This window comes from Vanacampus margaritifer, chromosome 12, assembly GCF_051991255.1.
Source record: "Vanacampus margaritifer isolate UIUO_Vmar chromosome 12, RoL_Vmar_1.0, whole genome shotgun sequence".
NCBI classification, from domain to species: Eukaryota; Metazoa; Chordata; class Actinopteri; order Syngnathiformes; family Syngnathidae; genus Vanacampus; species Vanacampus margaritifer.
Window position 1 is genome coordinate 7,547,447 of NC_135443.1, and position 22,885 is coordinate 7,570,331.

Consider the following 22,885-nt stretch of genomic DNA (forward strand, 5'->3'; position numbering starts at 1 on the left):
AAACTGCAAACACAAATAACCCTAATCCCAATGCAACACAATTTAATATTTAGCTTTTTCATGAGCTAAGGTTTGTATTTTGTACTTACCGGTGAGCCACTGGCTCCGTTCAGCCCTGAATTCCCTGGAAGACCAGGGGGCCCTGGTGGTCCTGGGGGCCCCTGCGCTCCTGGCTCGCCCTGCTGAGAGACATTGAGTTACAACCTGTCATGGTCGTAGGGGATCTTGTCACATTGGCCATGCCGGCACAACAACCTCACACTACAACACAAATCCTGCACCGAGGGGTTTGGAAGGTTAGCTGGGGTGCATAGCAAGCAGTTAAAAAGACAGACTGGAGGTCGATTCTTGACCCTGGGGAATCATGTTTTAAAATATTCAAATTTTAGTGCTCATGGTCAGTTTTAGGGCTACGAGCACAGATCTTTTGGTAAGCCTTTGCTACTCTGTCTTTGCAGGCAACTGTGTGTTCAAAGCCCGTTTCAGTTCCATTTTACGTGGACCAATTTCAAAGTTGGGTAGTCGTGTCGTGTACGGTGGAACAATTGCAAGCACTTCTAAAGTGTCAAAAAAGTTAGTTGGCAATTGAGATACATCTCCAATTTGAATCTCTGAGACTTTTTCAGTCTGTGCATGTGCAAAGTAGAGGAACAATTTATGTTATGTAGGGTGTTGTTCTCAAGTGTGAACCTTATTTTGACCCTTACAGGTAAAAATAAAAATAAAAAATAAAAAACTACTGTACATTTATTGAATAAGAGCACATTTATGAGTTTTAGGTTGATGATGAGTAAATTGCATAGAAAGCCATTAATCAGTGAGTAGCAAAGTCTTTCGACTTGATAAGGTAAGAACTACATTGACCCCCCCCCAACATAAAAATTATTTTAGTAATTTTAGTAAACTACTTTTTATTTATTTACTTTGCCTACAAATGTCTTACATTCTTTTGCCTTGAAATGTTGTATTTACCTTTAAATTGTGCCTTTAAATGTTGTTTTATAACCATATGAAGCGCATTGAGTTGAAATTTTGTCTTGTGCTGTGCATGCAAAATATGCAATTCTCTGTTTTCTTTGTCTTTTCTTTCTTTTTCTTTTTTTTTTATGAATGAGCAATTAGTCTGAGCCTGTTGAAGAGCCACCTGGTCTGACTTTCTAAAGCAAATTAATGGCTTCAACTTAAGTAATTGCTATGTTCCTATTTGAGAGGAATGGCACATTATATTGTAAATTTCATACAATTTTTTTTTTCTCAGTCTTCCCTGACTATTATAACAATGTGGCCTGTTATGATTTATGTCTTTGGTCCTTCTTTTTTTTTTCCTTTTTTTTTTTCGGGGGTCTTTGGTCCTTCTTTTAGGGGTTGTATAAACATTAATACAGATTACAACTGCCAAAATCCAATGAAATAACCCATTCAGCCAAATGCGATGACTATCATGACAAAACAATATTGTGAAAGTAAGGCATGAATTAATTTGTATTTAAAGACATATTATGTGATTTTTCTTCCATAGTTACAGTCAGTGCTGCAGCTGCAAACTGTGTTGTGACATCTTGTGGACCATGAACCAAAGTCAGCCTGTGCCAGAGTTCCTAGGTAACCATGAACAGCTTTTAGTGGAGGATCCAGAATTAGTGTGTGGCGATGTGTCTTTGTTTTAAATTGATGTATTTCTTTATTTATTGTACAGGCACATATCATAGCTCTTGAGCCCCTCTTTGTTTTAAGTGTTTATTTTTTATTGTTTTTGTTTGAAGCTGTCCTGTCATGATTGTATTATACTTTTTGACAGCAATAAAATAATCTGAACATTTTCCGTTGTGCAACAAGGCCTCCTTACTCGCCTGGCTTTCAGATAATTTGATCTGATGTCGTCAAAATTGAATTTTCAGAATAAGGTTTTCTTTTCAGTACAATTTGAAGGATCATTCAAATCCATGCGTCTCTGGTAGATGGTGGAGAACTGTGATGTTTGGTGAAATCGGTCACCAAATTAATCAACTAGCCATTCACGATTTTCCAGAATTTTTTTTGGGTGGACAATCAAATGCTATGCTATTAATAATGCCTGTTATTGGTTACAAACTATTTTTATTTTTTTTTACAGTGTATTCAATGCTAGCATAGCTAAATGAATGGATGGATTGGGTTACATTATAATTCTATTCTTAGGAATACTACGGACAGAAAAGACCTTTGGCCTGCAAAAAAAACAACAACAAAAACATTTCAACATTCGTTAGCAATAGCAACTGCAGCAGTTGGTTAATTTACAGCGAAAATGGGGGCGGGCTTGATGCCGGTCGAAGATGGCTTGCATGGACAGAACAGATTGGAAGGGACAAGTAGGGGGGGAAAGAGTGAATTGTACCTTGAGGCGTTTTAGGATTAGAGGGCTTATTGCGGGCATGTTGCGCACGGTGATAGGCAACATCTGCCGAAGGGGAAGTCACAATGCACAGGTGGCCAACGGTGCAAAAAAAGGTCACAGGGCAAAGGTCACCATGAGGGTAGAACCAGAGGTAGAAAGGAGGGAGGAGGATAGTGGGATAAAGGAAAGAGAGAAATACAACATAACATGGCAGTGAAAAGCAAGGAATAAAAGGGAGGCAAACAAAACAAGGTCAAAGGTCAAAGGTAGAAAGGCACAGCAAACTCTGGGCCTGGAGTGGCTATAGGGACAGTTTACAAACAGTGTCCTCAATGTTTACGTACTGGTACACCCGGTATATGCAATTTTAGTGGCGTATTTATCTCAAAGATTGGTTGCTTACAAATCATCACATTTATTGAGGACTTATTTTTTGGAAGCCACCTTGTAGTAGTCGCCAGGCCCCTAGATTGCAGTTAAGCAGTGATCAAGGTGTGCGCCAGTCTTGCCACAAAGAGAGTACGGCAGTACAGTTACAGTGCATGTCCAAACTTACTGTGGCCGACTGTCCAGCACAGGGCTGTACAATACGTCGCTTCTGTTGAGATGATTAGCATCATCAAATACAAGTTTAGGAGACGACAGATAAATAAATAAAAAAAACTCATTAATGACTTCTTAATTTGTCCCCCTGATACCAAAGTAGATGGAGTTTAGTGCAACTTGCCCACATTTTACATACCACAGTACATATTTCCAAAAGACTAATACAACAAAGTATTTGTTTTTTGTCTGATCTTAGTAACTCAACAATCAAATAGATTTCAATATCCAATCATAATTATAATATTTTCTATGGAAATATATACTACATGAAGGTTTAAAGGGGTAAAAGTAGGCAAGCTTTCTTGTCCCTCATTATTTTCCGCTTTCCACCTCACCATTTCGATTTAAAAATCTTAAAAGTCTCATTTTGGTTTTGAAATTGGCATATGTACAATGAAGAGAAATTAAGTCAATATGAATCCTTATTGGACACATCTGAGATTTATTTAAAAAATGGTTATATGAGGATAAGCAGTGCAGACAATTGATGGATGAAATATTGAAAAGTTTTATTTTGTCTTTGGTGGAGAGCGTTAAATGCTTGAGGAGTGCCTTGGTTTCAGGGCACTGCCTCTCTTTGCGGCACGACTTGGTGACTCCCCCCCCCCCCAAACGTGTTATCCAACGGGGTGTTTGTGGTCACCCACAAACCTTCAACATCAGCGGTTGACTGGAGCGCAAGGCTGCCAAGGTTTTCAAAGGAAGATCCTGCACAAATAGGCTCTGCCAGAAAAGTGGTCGCTTCAGTCAGTGCAAGCAATGTTGACAGCAAACCATTAGCCAAAAGATAAAAAGGGGAGTGTGCCTTGAGCTGTCTATCTCGATGAGCACATTAAGTTAAACCCTTCCAAGTTTGGAAAAGTGAGCGTGATGTTATTTAATCACCCCCTTCTGCAGACAATTTGCCAAATTTCGCAAGAGTGTTAACAGACTCCACAGCATTTCAAGCCTGTTCCAACTAAGAAATACACATTAGCATGTCCATTATGAAGAGCTGCAAGGCGTCAGGTGCACCTCTTTGTCCATTTAACTCCACTGGTGAAGGGTACCAAAATGATGGATCTGCACTGTCCCATACTTGTGCAACTTACCCCTCAACCAGACTTATTTCTATACTACGGCAAGCTATGCTAAATGCTAATAAATTACTAACCTGAAAAGTGATATAAAGATGTTCCCAAACAGAGGTGGCAAGTCCAGGTCCAGAAAGTAAAAACCCTGCCAGTTTGGCTTTAGCCCCGGGTTCTAGCTAGCAAGCTCCCTAGCTAGCTCTCCGGTTGCTCGGTTACCTGCTAGGGAGCTAGCTAGCTAGCTAGCACAAAGGGCTAAAGCCAAACGGTGGCAGGGTTTTTACTTTCTGGACCTGGATTTGTCACCTCTGTTCGCAAACGCTACAATTCCAACTCCAACTTGCTAAGGAGCCGTGTATACGAGACTGAGCCGGTGGGTGACTGCGCTCGTCCAAAAAGAGGAAAAACAAGTAAGCCCTGGATGCTGAGTGCAGTTCGAGGCGTGCTTAAATCTTTAACTCCGCCCACACGGATTTTCGATCTCTTTCGCCTTTTTCTTTCTTTCTTGTTAAATTATTGCCCTGGCGGCTTTGTGTGCCATCTTCTAACATCTTATAACCCTAACCCCAACCCTATCACATCACGATTACAGTATTGTTTGAACACTTTATTGAAAAACAAAAATTAAAAACGGACCGAAACCCAAATACAAACATCAACCGTCCAGGGATGCTGCTGGGGACATGTAGTACTTCGGCATCTTCCTTAAACCGTTTAGTTAGCTCCGCCCCGACTGACTGAGGGTTGAGTGTTTGTAATTTTCGATGCTTCATAATTTATTAAACAAAAAAAAAAAACTTTATGCAGGGATGTGATTTGACCAAAGTGAAATTATCTGAAAATTTAGCCGGGGGTCTGGGGGCCACTGGCCCCCAGCTAGGTCCAGGGCAGTGCCCTGGTGGGGGGACAAGGGCCCAGAGCTCATGGGTTTTCTGTGCTTTTAAGTATTTTCAATGCACTCACATGACAAAGAAATAGACAAAACAACAGCATAAATTTTCAATGTATATTGAACTATCCCATATAAAATGGCAGTTTTAGTCAACTGAAAATCAGTCACATTCAAAAACATTGGACTGCCTTTGCTTTTAAAAACTATCACTGAGAATATCATCATATCTAACTAATGTGATTACTAAGTTAACACATAAATAATGTTGAAGAGTTCAAATTTCATGAACAAATAATTGTATCATGACCAAATGAAAAGTAACTCATATTAGAGCATACCACAAATGTCTTTGTTATAGCAGAAGATGTTATCTGTCGGAGTCATGTGCATACACAATGAACTACAAAAAAATAAAAATAAAAAAATAAAGAAAATCTGATTTTTTTTTTGGGGGGGGGGGGGGGGGGGAGATAAAAAAAAGCGGAATTCCGCGAATTAGCGGAAAAATCCCATCCCTGCTTACGTCATAAAACGGTGCATCATTAAATCTGCAAATTTTGTTGGGAAAAAAAAATGTTTAAACCATTTTGGAAAATCCGTGGGGGTGGAGTGAAACGGTTAAGTCCACCGGACTTGGTGGCACGCATCGAACTGCACTCTGCATCCAGGGCTACTTGGGAAAAACAGCCACATTGTGTTTATCTCAGTGTTTAACCTGAAGATGGCGCCACACAGACACCCCCCCCTCCCAAATTCAAGCTTTCAACAAACATGCACTAAAATGTCAAAACAATGACTAGGTCATGTAAGTAGACACCCATGTATCGGCAAAAAAAAAAAAGATTTGGGTGTTGAGTTGCTCTTTAACCCTAACCCTAACCCTCCACGTGGGAAACGACTTCAGTATGACTAAAGAGTTGAGTTAGTGCAAGTGTCACCAACCTTTTTGAAAGTGAGAGACTTTTGTTTGAACCACACTTGTAAAATAACAAATGTGCTCAATTGAACTATAATCTCTGACAGTTTTTACATTTTCAATGAGCACTTCTACAACAAGAAAATCACAATGTCCCATCATTGGTGAGCTCTTTAAAAAAAAAAAAAGGAGGGGGGAGGGGGGTGGGTATTTTTTGTGGTCCTTGGGGGCTACCTGGTGCCTGTGACATTGGGAACCAGAATGGAAAACTAAAACGAACAACATGTCTTCAAACATGCCTTCTTCTTGTTAAAGCTCACATGGAAGGAGAAGAAACAAAAGATTTGCGGTCCTTGTTGGCTTTTGGCCTACACGCCATACACACCATGATGATCTGGAAACAGGGCTTACAATTGATAATGTGTGAGATTTGGAAATATGTAAGAGCTAGTTAACTACCCCTGACGTTATCATCAATGGTACACTTTCTCCCTGGTGCGTATGTTTTGTCTGTCTTTGTTACGAAGGAGAAACACAGCAAGAAAGTTTACGTGTGTTCAGATTTCCAGTAGCGAAACTGTCTCGTGTCCTGACAGTTTAGGTATAAAGCAAAACACATTAATTTCATTGAACTGACTACTTTTAAAAGTAAACATTTCACTTACTGACTTGACTGTCTGAAAACTCCCTCTTGACTGAAATCTTTTTCTTGGCACAGCCTCACACGGGGCCTTATCACGTCCAACTGCGTGTTCCAGCAGACTGCTGGTAATTGCCTTGTTTTCTCTCAAGTAGTCAAACCCAAGAGATGGTGAGCCAAATAACTGCAAAACTGCTTGCATATGTTACCCATCACTGAGCTACTTGTCATTTGTATAGCCAGCTTCTGTTCACTTTCTCCTCTTCCAAAATAAATTTTCCGCTTTGGCATTTCTGTTCACAACCAAACATCTTATAAGAGGTAATATTGTCAGCTGTGGACTAAAGCAGTCTACATGTACAGTGACTCTAAGTCATTGTTATGTTTTGTTTTAACATCCTACATTTCAATATGATGCTTTCTTACCCGATGTGTGTAGTCGCCGCAAACACCCTGCAGAGAATGGGAAAAGGTTTGAACAGATATGATCACGACAACTTCAACACTTAAATGCACACTAATGATGTATTCATTCGTCTTTCTGTGCATCTTGGGAATATGTTGGTCAGCAGTTATACTTACACATCTGTGTATAAGCCATACTATTATATTTGATTTGTTTTAATTTTCAAAATTACATTATTGGGCATGAGCATTTAACTGGAACTTTGAAGTAGCTCGACCTTGACGAGCAGATATTATTTTGACCACTTGAGGGCAGCAGAAACAATTTATCTGTTCTTTGCATGCAAGGAGATTCCAATATTTTTTTGTGCGGATGGATCTGCATGCGCCTGTTAAGTTTTTTTTTTTAAAGTAGTAGTAGTAGTACTACTACTACTAGTAGTACTACTACTACTACTACTACTACTACTACTACTACTAATAATAATAATATTAATAACAATAATAATAATAATAATAATACCCTGTCCAATAGACAAATAATAATCATAATAATCATAATTTGTCTCTGGCGTAGGCTATAATAATAATAATAATAATAATAATAATAATAATTGGTCTCTGGGGAAGGGTATAATATAATAATAATAATCATCATCATCATCATAATTTGTCTCTAGGGCAGACTATTATTATTATTATTAGTATTAGTATTATTGTAATAATAATAATAATAATAATAAAAATAAAACCCTTCCCCAGAGAAAAAATATTATTATTGTTATTATTATTAGGTCTGTTTCAGTTATAACTTGCTATATAATTTCCTTACAACCTGATTAAGTCTTGTTGGAACACACAAATCTCACCTTCTCTCCTTTAGATCCTGGTTCTCCCTAAGTGAGAAAACAACACCGCTTAGTTTGCTTGTAGTATTCCTGAACAAAGATGCATCATAATGTAAACATAAGAGACTTACAGGGAGTCCTTTTAGGCCACGTTGACCCTGAAAGACATCAGCAAATGAAATCTGGTTTTACTAAAGTTTTGAATCATAGCATGAGGTAAATAAGCCGCGACACAAATTCCTTCTATTAGCGCCAATCTAATTACAGAACTTGTTATGAGCAAACCTCTTCAGTTTGACTTCCCATCAGGCCCTGTGGTGTGAGCTGTCAGTGTGCAGCAACTGGTTGATTAATGAATACAGGGAGGGGTTCCGGGGCGCGACACGTCTATTACAATCCATAAGGGTGACCCTGCAGGCTAAACAGCACCAAAGCTACTTTTGGAAAGCAATAGTATGTCTAATATTAACCAGACAACCTCTCAAATGTCCTTTAACTTCTCATATATGTTACGTAAGAAGAAGACAATTAAATAGGAACTCATTATGAGAGAATCCTCATAATAATCAACACTCAATGTTATTTTAGCCATATTCAACCTTTTGGCACGGCAGGGTGGGTCACTTAAGTGCAAAAAAAAAAAAGTCCGCCCATGAGTAATAGTAATAGGAAACAATGGTCCAAGTCATATTAGTCTTTTATATCTGTTAATAATAGTGGAATAGCATTTCAACTACAGTATTGAGACAGATTTATAGAATGCTTACCATGTCACCTTTGGGCCCATTCTGTCCCTGTGGGAACAGAAACTTTAGGATTAAGACCCTTTCATTGTGATGAACACATTTGCATAAAATAATCTTTTCACAGCATAGAGATCATTTTGCACAAGTGACTTCAAAGAAACTCACATGCTTGCCATCCAGCCCAATTGGACCCTGGAATAAAAGAAAAACATGCTTTCCATCATCATAAATAACATTGCAAAAATGACCAGAAAAATATTAAACAAATACAATTGATGTTAAAAAAAAAAAAGGTGTATCGTGTCTGCCATTCTTAAGAAATGTTAGTGATCACTGCAATGTGGAAGCAGTTAACTACCTTAAAGTCGCTTTATCTTGTGCTATTAATATTATTATTCGATTTTAAAACGTGTGTTACTTACTGGAAATCCTGGAAATCCTCTTGTTCCAGGTTGACCCTGAAGAGAAAAATAAAAAGTTGGCATTTTAGATTATAATGAAGAGAGAACAGGTGTAAAGAAGTAGCCTCGCCTAGCCTAGCTAGCCTAGCCTAGCCTAGCCTAGCGAGCCTAGCGCTGCCGTTTGGAAAGACGATGGGTCGCCTACCAGAGCCGGGAAAAGAAAGAAAGAAGTCTTCTTGTTAAAAAAATAGAAGACAATCAGTCTTTTTTGTTGTTGTTGTCCTTTTACTGTGCAATTCTAAATGCATAGGTTTGTGCTACCCACTAATAAATCATGCTACTAAGTTATAAATGGACATTAAGTTAAAAAAACACACACAGAGACAAAAATCCATATCAAATACAACTCTCTGCATACATGAAAAGGTTAAAGATCTTTGGACACAGTATATACACGATGGAGAGAAAAAAATGGACACAAACAAGGTCCAGTCAGACACATTTCAAACTGTCTTGGAAAGACCATTTAGCATTTAAAGCATGCACTTGCCTAAACTGTCAATCCCTCGTGATTTCCTCATCCCTGTGGTAAACCACCTTCTAAGTGTTACTGGATGTCTGGCCCTCTATGTTCTGGACTTGGCTCCTACTGTGAGGAACTTCCTTCATAGACTGCTATTCATTAGGGATGCTTATTACCATCCAGGAAGAGTGGGCACACAAAGATATAGACTGTATTCAGGAAGCAACGACTAAAACAGATGGCTGCTCAACTTATCGTGGTCTTGACTTTTGGCTTTGCTCAGAAGAAGAGAAAAAGGTAATGTCATTATTACTATATACAACACCACAAAATGAACATGCAGTTCATTGGGAAAAAAATTGAATCTCAACAGGAATACTCAATTTGAGCAGAGGTCTGGAAAACCGACGTTGACCCCTGATTGGTCTAGTTGCTGCTTTGCCTCATTTGAATCACGGCCAAATTACACATTCAAACTTCTTGAATAATTCTGCTGTTTCCACACCGTCAGTAATTACATTCAATCATTTTATCATTAGCAGAACATTCACCCAGTTTTGAACAAAGAACCCAGCCCAGCCAACATAAACCTGAGTTCCATAACCCAGATGCAAGGAAATACAAGGGCCTTCCTTTGTCCAGGTAAAACAATATAACTGTCCAAGGCTGTTAGCGTTTCTGTCTGAGGTGATAGCTACTTCATTTCGCTTTTTTGCAGCGTGACCTATATAAATTTTTGAATGAAACACACATGAGCATCAGCAACAGTATAGCGTGAGATAGGACACTTACAGGAGGTCCTCTTGGTCCAATGATTGACAGACCTGGTTCTCCTGGGGATCCCTGAAGGACAAAACATAGTTACACTGTCATTAATAGCTTGAGAGTCACAAAATGTTATATATAATAAGTTATAATGTCACATTTTTTTTTTTTAATATTGTAAGACCCCTGGAGTGGACGGGTTACCGGTTGATTGCAGTTCACAGACACACACGCACACACACACAAAAGCTGCTCAGTTCTTTTATCCATATAGTGCCTGCCTAAATGATCTTATTGCTCTAATGGGGGGGGGGTGGGTGGGGTGGTCATCAATGCAAAGCGTCACCTGTACAATTCCACAATACTGATCAATTTGGCTAAACTCAGTTTCATAGCACTTTCCCTAATAATTGCTTTCCTTCCAAAGTCAACCCTACCATAAGTTCACACTGGATAATCTTCCATCAAATGCAAATCTCTTTATATTTCAAAGTAAATGTCTACTTTCAACACTCACAAAAAATGCCCTATTAGGTAATGATGGAAAAATAGATGTTCAAGACTAGCTTAGATTCAAACAACTTTCTGTGGCCACTGTTATTTCCCACAACTTCCAGCAAATGAAACAAGTTCAGATATAAAACACAGGCACAGTTGTACAAAAGCTTAGGTTACGTGAAACTTGCTGTTCCGCCCTGTGATGTATGGAGTGAAATTAACAAGGCAAAGTCACAATCACAATCACTAAAACCAGAAACCATTTAGACAAAGTACATTGCATACAAAAAACTCCCCATGGAATCACAAGCGGACAAAATTGCAGATGGTTTTCCTTGAAAATGAACATTTCTTTAGCCGCGGAAAAGCTGAAATTCATCTATTGTTGTCTTTTCTTTCCACAGGCATTTCTCTATGTATAGTCCAAATGAACAAAGTTAGACTGATATGTAAATGAGCTTCTGAGGTTTCATTTTAAGAACAATGGATCATGGGGATACGGCAGTGCCTTTTGGCAAATCTATCACTTTTCTGATGACATGTCAGATTGTGGCTTGCAAATTCAGCGCAAAGTGTGAAGCCTTCAAGATGTCATTATTTTCCAGAGATGACCATAAATATTCATTTGCCACAATGCCTATTCAAGAAGATGTTCGTTCCTCCTAACCAGTACATTTTTTGAGTTGGAAACATCAGAGTAGTTTATTGCTTGACATTTGATAAATTGTGTGATATTTAAGGCACACACTTTCACATTTGTACATTTATTTCCAAAATATAAAGCATTCCGTCTTTGAAATATTTTTGCAAGAAACATTGTTAGAAGTATTCAAACACTTTCACCAGTGTAACTCAATTTCATGAGGCTTAATTATTAGTTTATCAAATTCCAGTTTTGTCTGATCACAATAACTTTCTACCTATAAAGTAGCCAATTGTGGTCTATTCATTTTAATATCTCAATTACATTTGTACTGCAGGTCGACCTGATTTCTCAATTTTTAAACAACTGCATGTGTATTGCAGGTTGTCTTTCTCTGCTGACACTTTCACTTTGAAAGTCATACCACTCAACTGTGTTGTTTCCACGATAAGGCCAACAATTCTCAAGTCTCAAAAATGGTTATTTTTGGTTGGAGAGACCTTTTAGAGACTGATCGTTACTATAGCATTTCATGATGTAAAGAGTCCAGGTAATCCAACCAGGGTGGGAAACCATTTATAGAATATGTCCCATGTTTTTTTTTTTTTTTTTACTGCAGATGTCAATGTCTGGTACGAATCACATGCTAACTGTTGACGCAGCCCTGCACTCAGCTATGGACTTCTAACCAGCATTACCAACAATAACCGAGTCATATCAAGTCACAAGCCATTTGCTCTTTCATAATTTCAGTTATTCAAGATTTTGCTAACAAAAGACAGTGGAGAAAGTTGAACCCTTAGCAGATGGCAAGATGTCAAATCCAAGCCAGCAAATATCAATAACAATCAACGGCCACAAAAATATCCAATGGCCTAAACTTACCTTCTCCCCTCCGTGTCCTTTAAATCCCTGGGATCAAACACAGCAGTCACATGCAAAAAAAGGTGTGAAGAAAGACACAGAAGAGAGAGGAACAAGTGTTAGACACATGGAGAGGGTTTGGGGCATGCATAAAACTAGTAATGGATGAAAAGCTATTGGGGGGCTTCTGCAATTAGGCGCTCCTAAAAGTGCTCAAATAGTTCAAACCATTGAAATCAAGAGGATGGGGTGTTTTATTAATAATACAAAATGTTGAGTAACTGATTGAAATATGAGTGTATCTTTTGAAACTACAGTACTTGGGTACTGCTTAATAGGTATATCACACTTCTGAAATGGCGCATTAGACAATTCCTAGGAAATCACAATGTTCAGTCATCGGTGAGCGACAGCATTTTTAGAAACTCATGTGGTCCTTGGGACGAACTGGTGCCATGTTGGTAACATCTACACTACAGGATAACAAATAAGCAAATGTACTACACATTTCCTACCTCAAGGCCCAATCAAATGTATTTATGTGTAGGTGTGTAGTCAACAGAATTTACACACAACAGTTAAATACAGACTTAGGTGGTAAATCCAGGCCCAGAATGTAAAAACCACGCCACAGTTTGGCTTTAGCCCCTTGTGCTAGCTAGCTAGCTCCCTAGCAGGTAACCTGTACCCGGGGAGCTAGCTAGGATGCTCGCTAGCTAGCACCTCCTGGGGCTAAAGCCAAACTGTGGCAGGGTTTTTACTTTCTGGACCTGGAACGCATATTGTAAATGCCTGACTAAACAATTGTTGTTAACAAAACCTATTTTGATATCATAGAATTCTATATTGATGGTAAAACACAAATGTAGTGTAATGCTACTTGTAGCGCTTCACAGACCTTCCCTTCAAATCCAAAGTCCCTAAACTAGATCAATATCGTCCAAACTTTCAAGACCCGTAAGCATGAGCTACACAACAATAAATGGCAGATATGGACCAAAATGACAAGCTACCTGCCACTACGGGGAAATAAAAAAAAAAAAAAAAACAATTAAGAAACCTAAATACGTAGTTCCTAACAACTATTTCAAATATTTAATTTGTCATGCGGGGCAGTCTGGCATCAATTCCCTTCATTGCAACAGGATTCATCACAGAGAACAGCTGCTCACACAGATATGTGCTCCCAAAGATCCACTGAGTTCAAGCTGCATGTAGCCGGCACTAAGGAATGACTGTGTGTCGCCTAACGCTTGATAGGGCAGCTGTTGTGCTGCATCATGGGATTTGTAGTTTGTGTGTCATCAGCACTTCACACTGCACCACTAAAAAAAAAAAAAGATTGTGGAATCAGAAGATGAAGAAGATCCACAGATTGGTCCTCTATAAAGTATTTAATACGACTATATGATTCAAATGAAGTTTGTCATTTTCAAAAAATGTATAAAAAATAATAATAATTTTATCAGGAAATATTAGGCATCGAATATCGTTGTCTGAATGTACAGCATAACAATAATTAAAGTATAACAGGAACCCAAAATTATTATGTATTATTAAAGATATCAGGCCGCTCAAAACAATGCAATTGAATGCAGAAAGAAGATTTGAGGGAGTGTGTCTGTTATGATTAGTTGCTCTATAAATAAACTTGGTTTGTCACATACACGCGTGGCAGGTCATCACTGTGCTCAGACTTTGTGGAGTCATGGATTTCATCACCACTGGGCCACACACACATACGTGTATATGCGTGTGTGTGTGTGTGTGTGTGTGTGTGTGTGCGTGCGTGCGCGCGTGCATGTGTGTTTGAATATGAAACTTTCTTTGTAACCTTTTGTAAACTTTTAATATGCTCAGCCAGCACACTTTGCGTGATTATGGAAAAACAAAAACAAATGCTTCTCAAAATATGTTTATGTTAAATAATTCATTGAATTGATTTATGTGAAGGCACCGATCATTTTAAAGATTTCGCACAATAATTACGAACTAGGTTAGTACCAAAACAAGGCTTCCCCTGATTATTCTCATGAACTTAAATATGATATGGACTTAATAACATAATATGGTTGTCAATATAAAAGCATAATTTGGATGATGTCAACACTTCTGGTTCATGATTGGATCCTAGCTAACCAATCACAATCGCAAGTTCATGATGCTTATGAAAAGTGACATATAAGCTTGGCAAGATTACAACACGTTACAGCTATTCTATCTTGGCGTCCGCTATAACAAATAAAAACATGAAACAACCCCCCTAAATTTTTTCACTTTTGTTGTTATGTGAGAAGAGTCAAAATCAGTAAAAAAAAAAAAAATAATAATAAAAATGCACAGCAGAAAAAATGCAGGTCCGAAGGGGTTATTTATGCCTTACATGACAAAAAACAGACACCTTTTACAAGTCACCTTAACATTTTTAACATACACGTACAACAATGTTGGCCATAAAATAATTAATTTTCCTTGTATTACATTGTTGTCAAGCTTTTCTTGCGCCTCAACAAAATTGCTGTTATCATTTGACAGCATTTATCAAAAATGTCCTCAAGGCACTTTATATATGGAGTACGTAGAAGCACACTACTCAGACACTACTACACATTTTTACAGGAAAACTAAGTGGTCCCTACATGAGCAAATAGATGTGGCAAAAACAGCCGGCACGCTCATTCCGGTTAGAGGTAAAACTATCCGGTTGGAGGTAGGTTGAACTGGACTTTTCAGGACATTTTAATCAGAGAAAAACAAAACAATGTGCCACATGTTATTAGAGTATTTACACAATAGAATGGCTTAGCAAAAAAAAAAAAGGTATTTATCATTATATGTTTATATTTTATATATATTATTCTTTTTATATTCTCTAAGCTACGGGTGTAGGAATGTACTCTTTTAAGTGTGATTAATTTCACATGATAAGAATTTAAAATGTGTCTGTGTTCCCACTGAGAAAAACTTAAAGAGGAGTTTTGATTTTGTGTTTTACAGGTGCGGATGTCACACTATCTTTTTATCATGAAAATAGGTGCACGTCTATTTTTAGTTTTGAATTGCAGCTATTTAATTGAGGAAGCGATTGCTATCCAGTCATGCAAATATAGACACACAAAGACAAATGTTATAAAAAAAACAAAAAAGACATGTTACCGGAAAGCCGGCTCGTCCAGGAGGACCCTGAAAAGGAGTGAGAGAAATGATACAAATGGTACAAAAAAAGGAAGAGTGAATCATACAGATGAAGTCAACATTATGAAGAATATCTTGATGCACTTTGTAACATTCAAATCATTATGCAAAATATTCCGTCTCAGACTTCCATGCAATATAGACAACAGTCCAGTATTTTGTTCTGTTACGATTTGATTCAAGAACAGAATACTTTTTGTTTTATTACAAAGCCTCATGCAAGGATTGGTTTCGGATGAAATATGAAAGCATGCAAAAATGTTCTTATTGCCCTCATGCCCCCCCTGCACAGTGAACCCTTAGCTCATCTAAACTAGCTGACTCGACTGACTGCGAATACATCCCACGTCCGCAAAGTCGCCTCCATTAAATACAACGACAAAAAAAAAAAAACGATATACAATGGCTTTCAATGGTTTCCAACATTTTGGACTGACAAGTGGCTGCTAGTCTTTCCCAGCGGAACACAAATCAGTGCTTTTTGTACCAACGTGTCTTAAGGGAAGGATGTAAGGCTAATTGGAGGGAAGTCAAAACAGGAACTCGACAGTAATTCCATTAAAATGCGTTGAAAGGTTACTACGGGACAACTGTTCAATATACAATAAAGTGCTTAGTTCATACCGCTTCTCCATAATGTGTGTGCGTGTGCATGAATGTGACTGTTCGTTCCGTCTTCAATTCCGCTTATCCGGGGTCGGGTCGCGGGGGCAGCAGCTTTAGCAGGGAAGCCCAGACTTCCCCTCTCCCCCAGCCACTTCACCCAGCTCCTCCGACGGGATCCCAAGGCGTTCCCAGGCCAGCCGAGAGACGTAGTCTCTCCAGCGTGTCCGGGTTCGTCCCCGGGGCCTCCCGCCGGTAGGACATGCCCGGAACACCTCCCCCAGGGAGGCGTCCCAAAGGCATCCGAACCAGATGCCCGAGCCACCTCAACTGATTCCTCTCAACGTGGAGGAGTAGCGGCTTCGACGCTGAGTCCCTCCCGGATGACCGAGCTTGAATGCGAGCGGGAATGTGACTGTGTAATTATTATTTGTTCTCCCTAGAACTCTATAATATCGTTTTTCACTTACAAATATAGCATTTAGCAAGCATATCTTACGTATTACGTCTTATGTATTCATGTTAGAACTCTTGACCGCATTTACCGCAAAAATTGTTGCTCTGCTCGTATGCGGGTACTAAAATCTTAGAACTCCTTCTGTTATCATAATACATTTGAATGGCATTGCCTAATTTCTTGTCATTTTTCCCACCCAATCAATGAGGAGCGGTAACGATAACAATGTCGCCACTTTACGATTGAAGAATTTATTCTCCCATTGCTTTCTTCATTCACAACCACAACTCAAATTATTGGCAAAAAAACATTCCAACAGTTCATTTTAGCTTCGCCTTTGTCACAGTCTGCACAACAATCGATTCACACATCAGTCACATCAATTTCTCATTTTCTGGGTTTGCATTACATGATACTGTTAAAAGCCTTAAAGGTGACATACAGTATTGTTTTTAAATTATTATTAGTTGCTTGCTTCAAGGTTTTTATTGTTACTCCCTGTTTGAGTTTACTGTAAAACTAAACTTAAAACAAAGAGATTTACATTTTGTGTATTTAAAAAAAACTACACGTTTGTCTTACATGGTCTGCTAGCTTAATCCTCGCGCACATTATAAAAATGGCATAAATGGGATAATACAACTAGCATTGATGATGCAGTGTTGTACATTTTTAAGCAACAGGGTATTTGACCACCAATGGTGCAGCAATGCAGGTAGACAATATAACACTACTCAACATGCATATATTCTTTATCGTCTACAAAAAATGTCTAACATTGCTGTAGCTTACTTAGCAGATGTAGCCTTCTTCGAGTCTGTACATATTATACAGCACCTTGGTGGCCAATGTGTACACACCAGGAGAAGCCACACTGTGTATTAATTAAAACATGAAATTATGATGCACAGTTTCATTATTTTCATTTTGTTGAATTATGTTACTGTGGATTACTATTTTTTTTTATTGGAAAACAGAATTTTATAGCGTTATATGTCGGACTGGAACGGATTAATGGCATTTCCATTCATTTCAATGGGGAAAGATGATTTGGGAGACAGATTTTTGAGTACTGAAGCATGGTCATGGAATGAATTAATCTCATAAATCAAGGCACCACTGTATATGAGACTGATGTACTTTATAAGCTAAACAGTACATTTATTACCAAGTCCCAAATATTTCAGGGGGCGTGTAAAAGGTTCAAATGTTGTTCTTGATCCGTGTAAAAACAACCATTAACTGTGCTGGAAACCAACATCTCTTTCTGCACACTCATACCAGCTCATTTATCTTCCTCGCTGAGCACAAGCAGCAACTACCTCGGTAACTATTATGGAACTTTGGCAGGTGTCAACAATTATAGAGATGATCAGATTTGCAAAATGGTCAATGACTTAAATGAGACAATTAATAATGTGATCAATATTTACAACAGGCAAATAATAATTTGCGAAGTCAATTCACCCACTTCACACCCACCCAAATGCAGAGCTATTCAGTTACTTTACCCCACATGGATCACACAAGGCGTCTTGAGTACTTACTGGAGGTCCTGTAAGACAAGAAAGAGGGAGAAAACAACATTTAGAATTGAGATATGTGATACATTCATTCACAGATTAGAGATCTGTTTAGTTTTCATCCAATGTAATCAAGATTTTTTGCTTTCAGTCACTGTTCAAAATATATGCAGCCGACCTTTTTTCAAAAATATTCTGATTCACTTTCTCATCATCACATGAAAATGAACGCAATTATCTTCCACAGGAATGAACATACGTAATACTTCGTTTCTGTCTGTCTCATTGAAGAAGATTTGTTTACAAAAAACGTGTGAGATGGCAGTGACAAGTCAAACAATCTGTTACTCAGCTGGGTCAATATCTTCACATTTTCATGTGATAAAGAAAAAAGTGGGAACAGGAAAGGCACATTTTAGGGGAAGAAGGGGCTTGAATCAGGGAAAGTTATTCGTTTACATTTACTACATCACAACATCCGAAAAGAAAAAAGGGCTGACAGGTTGAAGCCATGGCTTATTAAACCCCGTCCCCAAAATACATGTAAGGCGCATAAATGTGTCTTCTTTTTCTTGCCATTCATGTAGTTCAGTGTTTTTCAAACTTTTTTTCAATGATGTACCCCCTTGTGAATTATTATTATTTTTCTTCAGCCAAGTACCCACCAACCAGCGCAAAGCATTTTGGCTTGAAAAAGAAAAAAAGACGTACGGGATTTTTTAAATAGGTTTTAGGTGAACGAATGAATACACACTCACACGCATACAAAATAAAAGTTAATAAAAAAAAAAAATAAAAAAAAAAATTATATATGTATATATATATATATATATATAAAAAGAAGAGAGAGCAATGATGATGACATGTCAAATCGGTAAAATTACCGAATGAACAATACTGAGCTCTAGAAAAAAAGAGAAAAAAAGAAAAAGAAAAAGAAAAGAAAATTAAAAAGAAAAAAAAAAGAAAAGAAAAGAAAAAAATACAATTAAAAAAAGACATAACCGAGTGCTGTGCCATCATTTGTATAGTGGTCTCTCTTGAACTAGTTGGACATCGAAATAAATAAATAAATAAATAAATAAATAAATAAAGTGTCCTCCTTTAAGATTTATTCTAAAAAAAAAACATTAACTTAATTTTAAATTCAATTTTCAAATGATTGACAGGTTGTGCTAGGTGCCATCTGACAGGTTGGGTTGAACCATTCTGGTTTGAGGAGATGAAACGGAATCGACAATTCATTTTGACAACTTAGATTTTGCTGAAATATTTACATAATTTATAGTTATTTAAAAAAAAAAAAATCATGGATGTTTTTTTTTTTTAAAATGTATTTTAATATCTCGCGTACCCCCCCTGGAGTGCCTTCATATCCCCCCCCCCCCCATTTGAGAACCGCTGATGTCGTTGCTAGATGAACAAAAGTGAAGCTGCGTCTCTCTCTGCACGCAAGACTGGTAAAAACAAACATCAACACAAGATTCCCGCTACATTCTGGACCTGCCTTCACATCCTGTCGGCTAAGCCCCGTTCACCCGGGAGTCTCGACCCAGAGAATCTTGATCCAAAAGCACGTTGGGAGGCCAAAGACAACAGGGTTCAAATATAGCACAGAACGTGGCGCCTGATGAAGCGCTTTGTGTGCAACAAGCAGCGGGCACAACATGAAACAAAACGCAAAGCCATAAACACGTAACACTGGAGGATGTTGTTTGAGTGCACTCGTATCATGTATGCTAAGTTTGCCCTCTCCCAGGATTAATGCTGTCTAACTATTGCGAACACCTGTTGTTTCCACTTATGTAAGGGCAACCGCTTGGATGTGCCCGGAAATGGAAACCAAATCTTGCACGCTAACATCCAAAAATCTTGCCTGCTTCGTGCTTATTGACTTATTTATTTAAGTTTTGATCCACCTTTATTATTGTTGACATGCAACCAGTGGAGAAGTGGGTATACTCTCAATTTTCACCCGTTGATTTATTTTTTAAGTAGTCCAGGAAAACGTCCGCTTTTAGAAACGGTGACATGTAAGAATTAAAAATCCATTATTTGTTCTTGCTCACAATAACAAAAATGATCATGACTTGTAAAGAACAGTTTGGTAACACAAGCAGCCTGAAATAAGGTCAAATGTATTTATCAAGCGGTATACACACACAATTTATATGTTATAAAACAAATGATAATATTTAGTGAACAATGAACAAAAATAGTGAAAAACAGTCTGCTTAGACTTCAGCGTTGTTGTCGTGCTGAATCTTAAACTATTTGACCCCATTCTTGTGTTTTAATTTACTGGTAGTACCAGCTAATAGCTACTAGAAAACGTAACTAGAGCATGTAGTTAGTGTGTAACCGGCAGCGTCCACCCCCGGGAATCAAACCCATGTCGTGATCAAGTATCCCGTGTACGAGGGCAAATCAGTTTACCTGAGCTAAATTTCTGGCTCGGGTGGGCATTTGAAGGGTTGTTGTATTCTCGGCATGATGATATATTTTTTTTGTGATTAATTAATCAACACTTTCACTTTGGCAGCACTAATAACACAATTTTGCTAATCCCTCTTTTGCCCATAGCTCATACAGCGCACCCAGTATAGCCTACCAACATAACAACCGAAGTAAAATATCCCCCCCCCCACCAACCAATTTTTGTCTTGCTCCAAACCGCCTCCATGAATCAAATGAATCCCTCAGCCGATTTAAATCTCCTAAGGTATTATTAATACCTTAGTAGTATCAACAGCACATACTCAAGATGTTTGGTTTACACTTGAAGAACACTCCTTGGATGCCTTTGAGGTGTCAGATGAGCTGAGCTGATCATGCCTGGTGTTACATAGTTGTGTTAATGGCGTTCATTGCAGTACTCAGTTTTTTTTTTTTAAGTGAATTTTTTTTTTTTTTTAATTTGTTTATATGGATTTAGTGAGGCTTTAGCTTCTTGAACAGACAGCTTGGCTCAATAAACCTTATGATGGTTCGCACAGGTGACCTGTTTGATCATTTCTTCAGCTCGTGCAAACAGAAATGTAATATGGGAAGTTGAAGAATTGCATGTTTACTGCCAGTTGGGGCAGTGACAACTCGTCAAGCCAGTTTATGAAGTCAACAAGGCCACTTGTGTTCATGGAGCGCACGTTTGAAAACTTCTAGTGTTATTTCACTGGCTCGCTTTGCTGGCCTAAACATTATCAAAAAGCAATGGACCGCTTTTAAAACGTTGTATAAATTTGTCAAATAAAACAAAACAGTATTGTATTGCTGAGTATGTTGTGACTATTTTTGTTTCTGGATGTTTGAGGGATCTCATTTTGCCATCACGCACCTGCCTTTTTTCAGACGGGTTATTTAAAGACGCAAAGGCAGCCATTACAATTCATGAATCATATTGCGCTTTCTAAACCCATCTATTTGCATTTATTCCACTAAAAACTTGCAAAGAGTGGCTAATTTTACATATTTAGTAGACTCATTCCTGGGTTCGCACAGTTGGTCAGCTTCAACGTGTTTGCATCAGCAAACAAGTTTTTGCACATGTAAACCAGTAAAAAAAATAAAAATAAAAAAACAGATACAGTGGTACCTCGGCTCACGAACGCTTCAGCTCACGAACTTTTCGCCTCACGAACATTAAATTCGCGAGCATTTTGTCTCGGCCGACAAACTCGTTTTCGGCGGACGAACCAAATCTCGCGACACGAGAAATCACGAGAAGCTGACGCACGCTCACGGCGTCCCAGTTCGTCGCCCCCCTTTGTTTGAGTGCGGACGTGGTTTGTGTTCGGTAGACATTTTGGATCATTTTGGAGTACTTTTGGAGTGTACTTTTGCTACCATGGGACCGAAAAAGACCCCACAAAAGGCTAGTGTTAAGCCTAAGAAGACATTGAAGAAAATTACGGTCGAGCAGAAGAAGGAGATCATCGACAAACACGAACGAGGTGCGCGTTTGTGTGACTTAGCGTCCCAGTGCCAGTACGCTAAGTCTACCAACAGGTGTCAATTAAGAGGTTTTTAGTCAGCAACAAGGATAAAGAGTCTCCTAAGAAGCAAAGAAGAAAAGCCACACCGGAGGACTCTCCTTCCAAACAGTAACTCCCTAAAGTTTTGCAAATAAAAACACTTTATTATACAGTACAGTGTATTTCTTTAATTACAATACAATAGCAAGGTATATTTTGTGTAGTTTTAAGGCTTTTTTAGTAGAAAATTGTGTTTTATGGGGACCTGGGAACGGATTATTCTCATTTCAATGGTTTCCTATGGGAAATACTTGTTTGGAAAACAAACTTTTCGGCTCACATACTCTCTGTGGGAACCAATTAAGTTCGTGAGCCAAGGTACCACTGTAATAAACATATTGTAGTTTTCATTTTGATTCTAAATCCTTGTGACTGATTTTTTTTTTCCCCCAAGAAGGTTCAGACAACAAAAGGCATGACTGCTAAATGTACAATTAAGTCATTACACAGCAGCCTTTTCAGTAGATCACTTCAAAGACAACATTGTGACTTTGCCAGAAAAGGCACTATTAGCCTGACTAACTCATTATTCTCTGAAATCCTTTTGAAGGAGGAGGAAGAACATTGATAAAAAACAGCTCCATTTGGTCTGGACGGAGGACAAGCTTCCTAAAACGATCAAGGTCGATGAGTAGGACTTGCATTGTAACCTTTAACTGCAAATTCTCGCATTGCAGTCTCCACATAATGGAAATGCTGCATTGCTTTTTATCAAACTGTTTGTAGTCAAATATCCAATTTTCAACAACAAAAAAAATCTCCTTAAAACTTTAGGAAATATTATCCATTGCCTAAGAAAAAGCCCTATTAATTTCCAAAGGATTTTCGAACAATATTTTGTTTAGTTGGTAAAAGCTGATTTAAACTTTACATGCACGTGCT

The 22,885-nt window shown here is 38.2% G+C and overlaps 1 protein-coding gene across 1 annotated transcript in view; it reads right to left on the reverse strand.

The window, feature by feature from the left end:
• The window catches only part of col13a1 (collagen, type XIII, alpha 1), a 43,864-nt gene extending 21,217 nt beyond the window's left edge, over positions 1 to 22,647 (reverse strand). The window contains exons 1-13 of the mRNA XM_077582445.1: positions 22,527 to 22,647; positions 17,997 to 18,004; positions 15,351 to 15,377; positions 10,217 to 10,267; positions 8,923 to 8,958; positions 8,666 to 8,692; positions 8,522 to 8,548; positions 7,886 to 7,912; positions 7,776 to 7,802; positions 6,928 to 6,954; positions 3,635 to 3,706; positions 2,378 to 2,440; positions 90 to 182 (exon numbers count right to left, since the gene is read on the reverse strand). Of these exons, the coding sequence (XP_077438571.1) occupies positions 90 to 182; positions 2,378 to 2,440; positions 3,635 to 3,706; positions 6,928 to 6,954; positions 7,776 to 7,802; positions 7,886 to 7,912; positions 8,522 to 8,548; positions 8,666 to 8,692; positions 8,923 to 8,958; positions 10,217 to 10,267; positions 15,351 to 15,377; positions 17,997 to 18,004; positions 22,527 to 22,647 (606 nt within the window). The remainder of the gene's footprint in view (positions 1 to 89; positions 183 to 2,377; positions 2,441 to 3,634; positions 3,707 to 6,927; positions 6,955 to 7,775; positions 7,803 to 7,885; positions 7,913 to 8,521; positions 8,549 to 8,665; positions 8,693 to 8,922; positions 8,959 to 10,216; positions 10,268 to 15,350; positions 15,378 to 17,996; positions 18,005 to 22,526) is intronic.
• Positions 22,648 to 22,885: the final 238 nt, after the last annotated feature.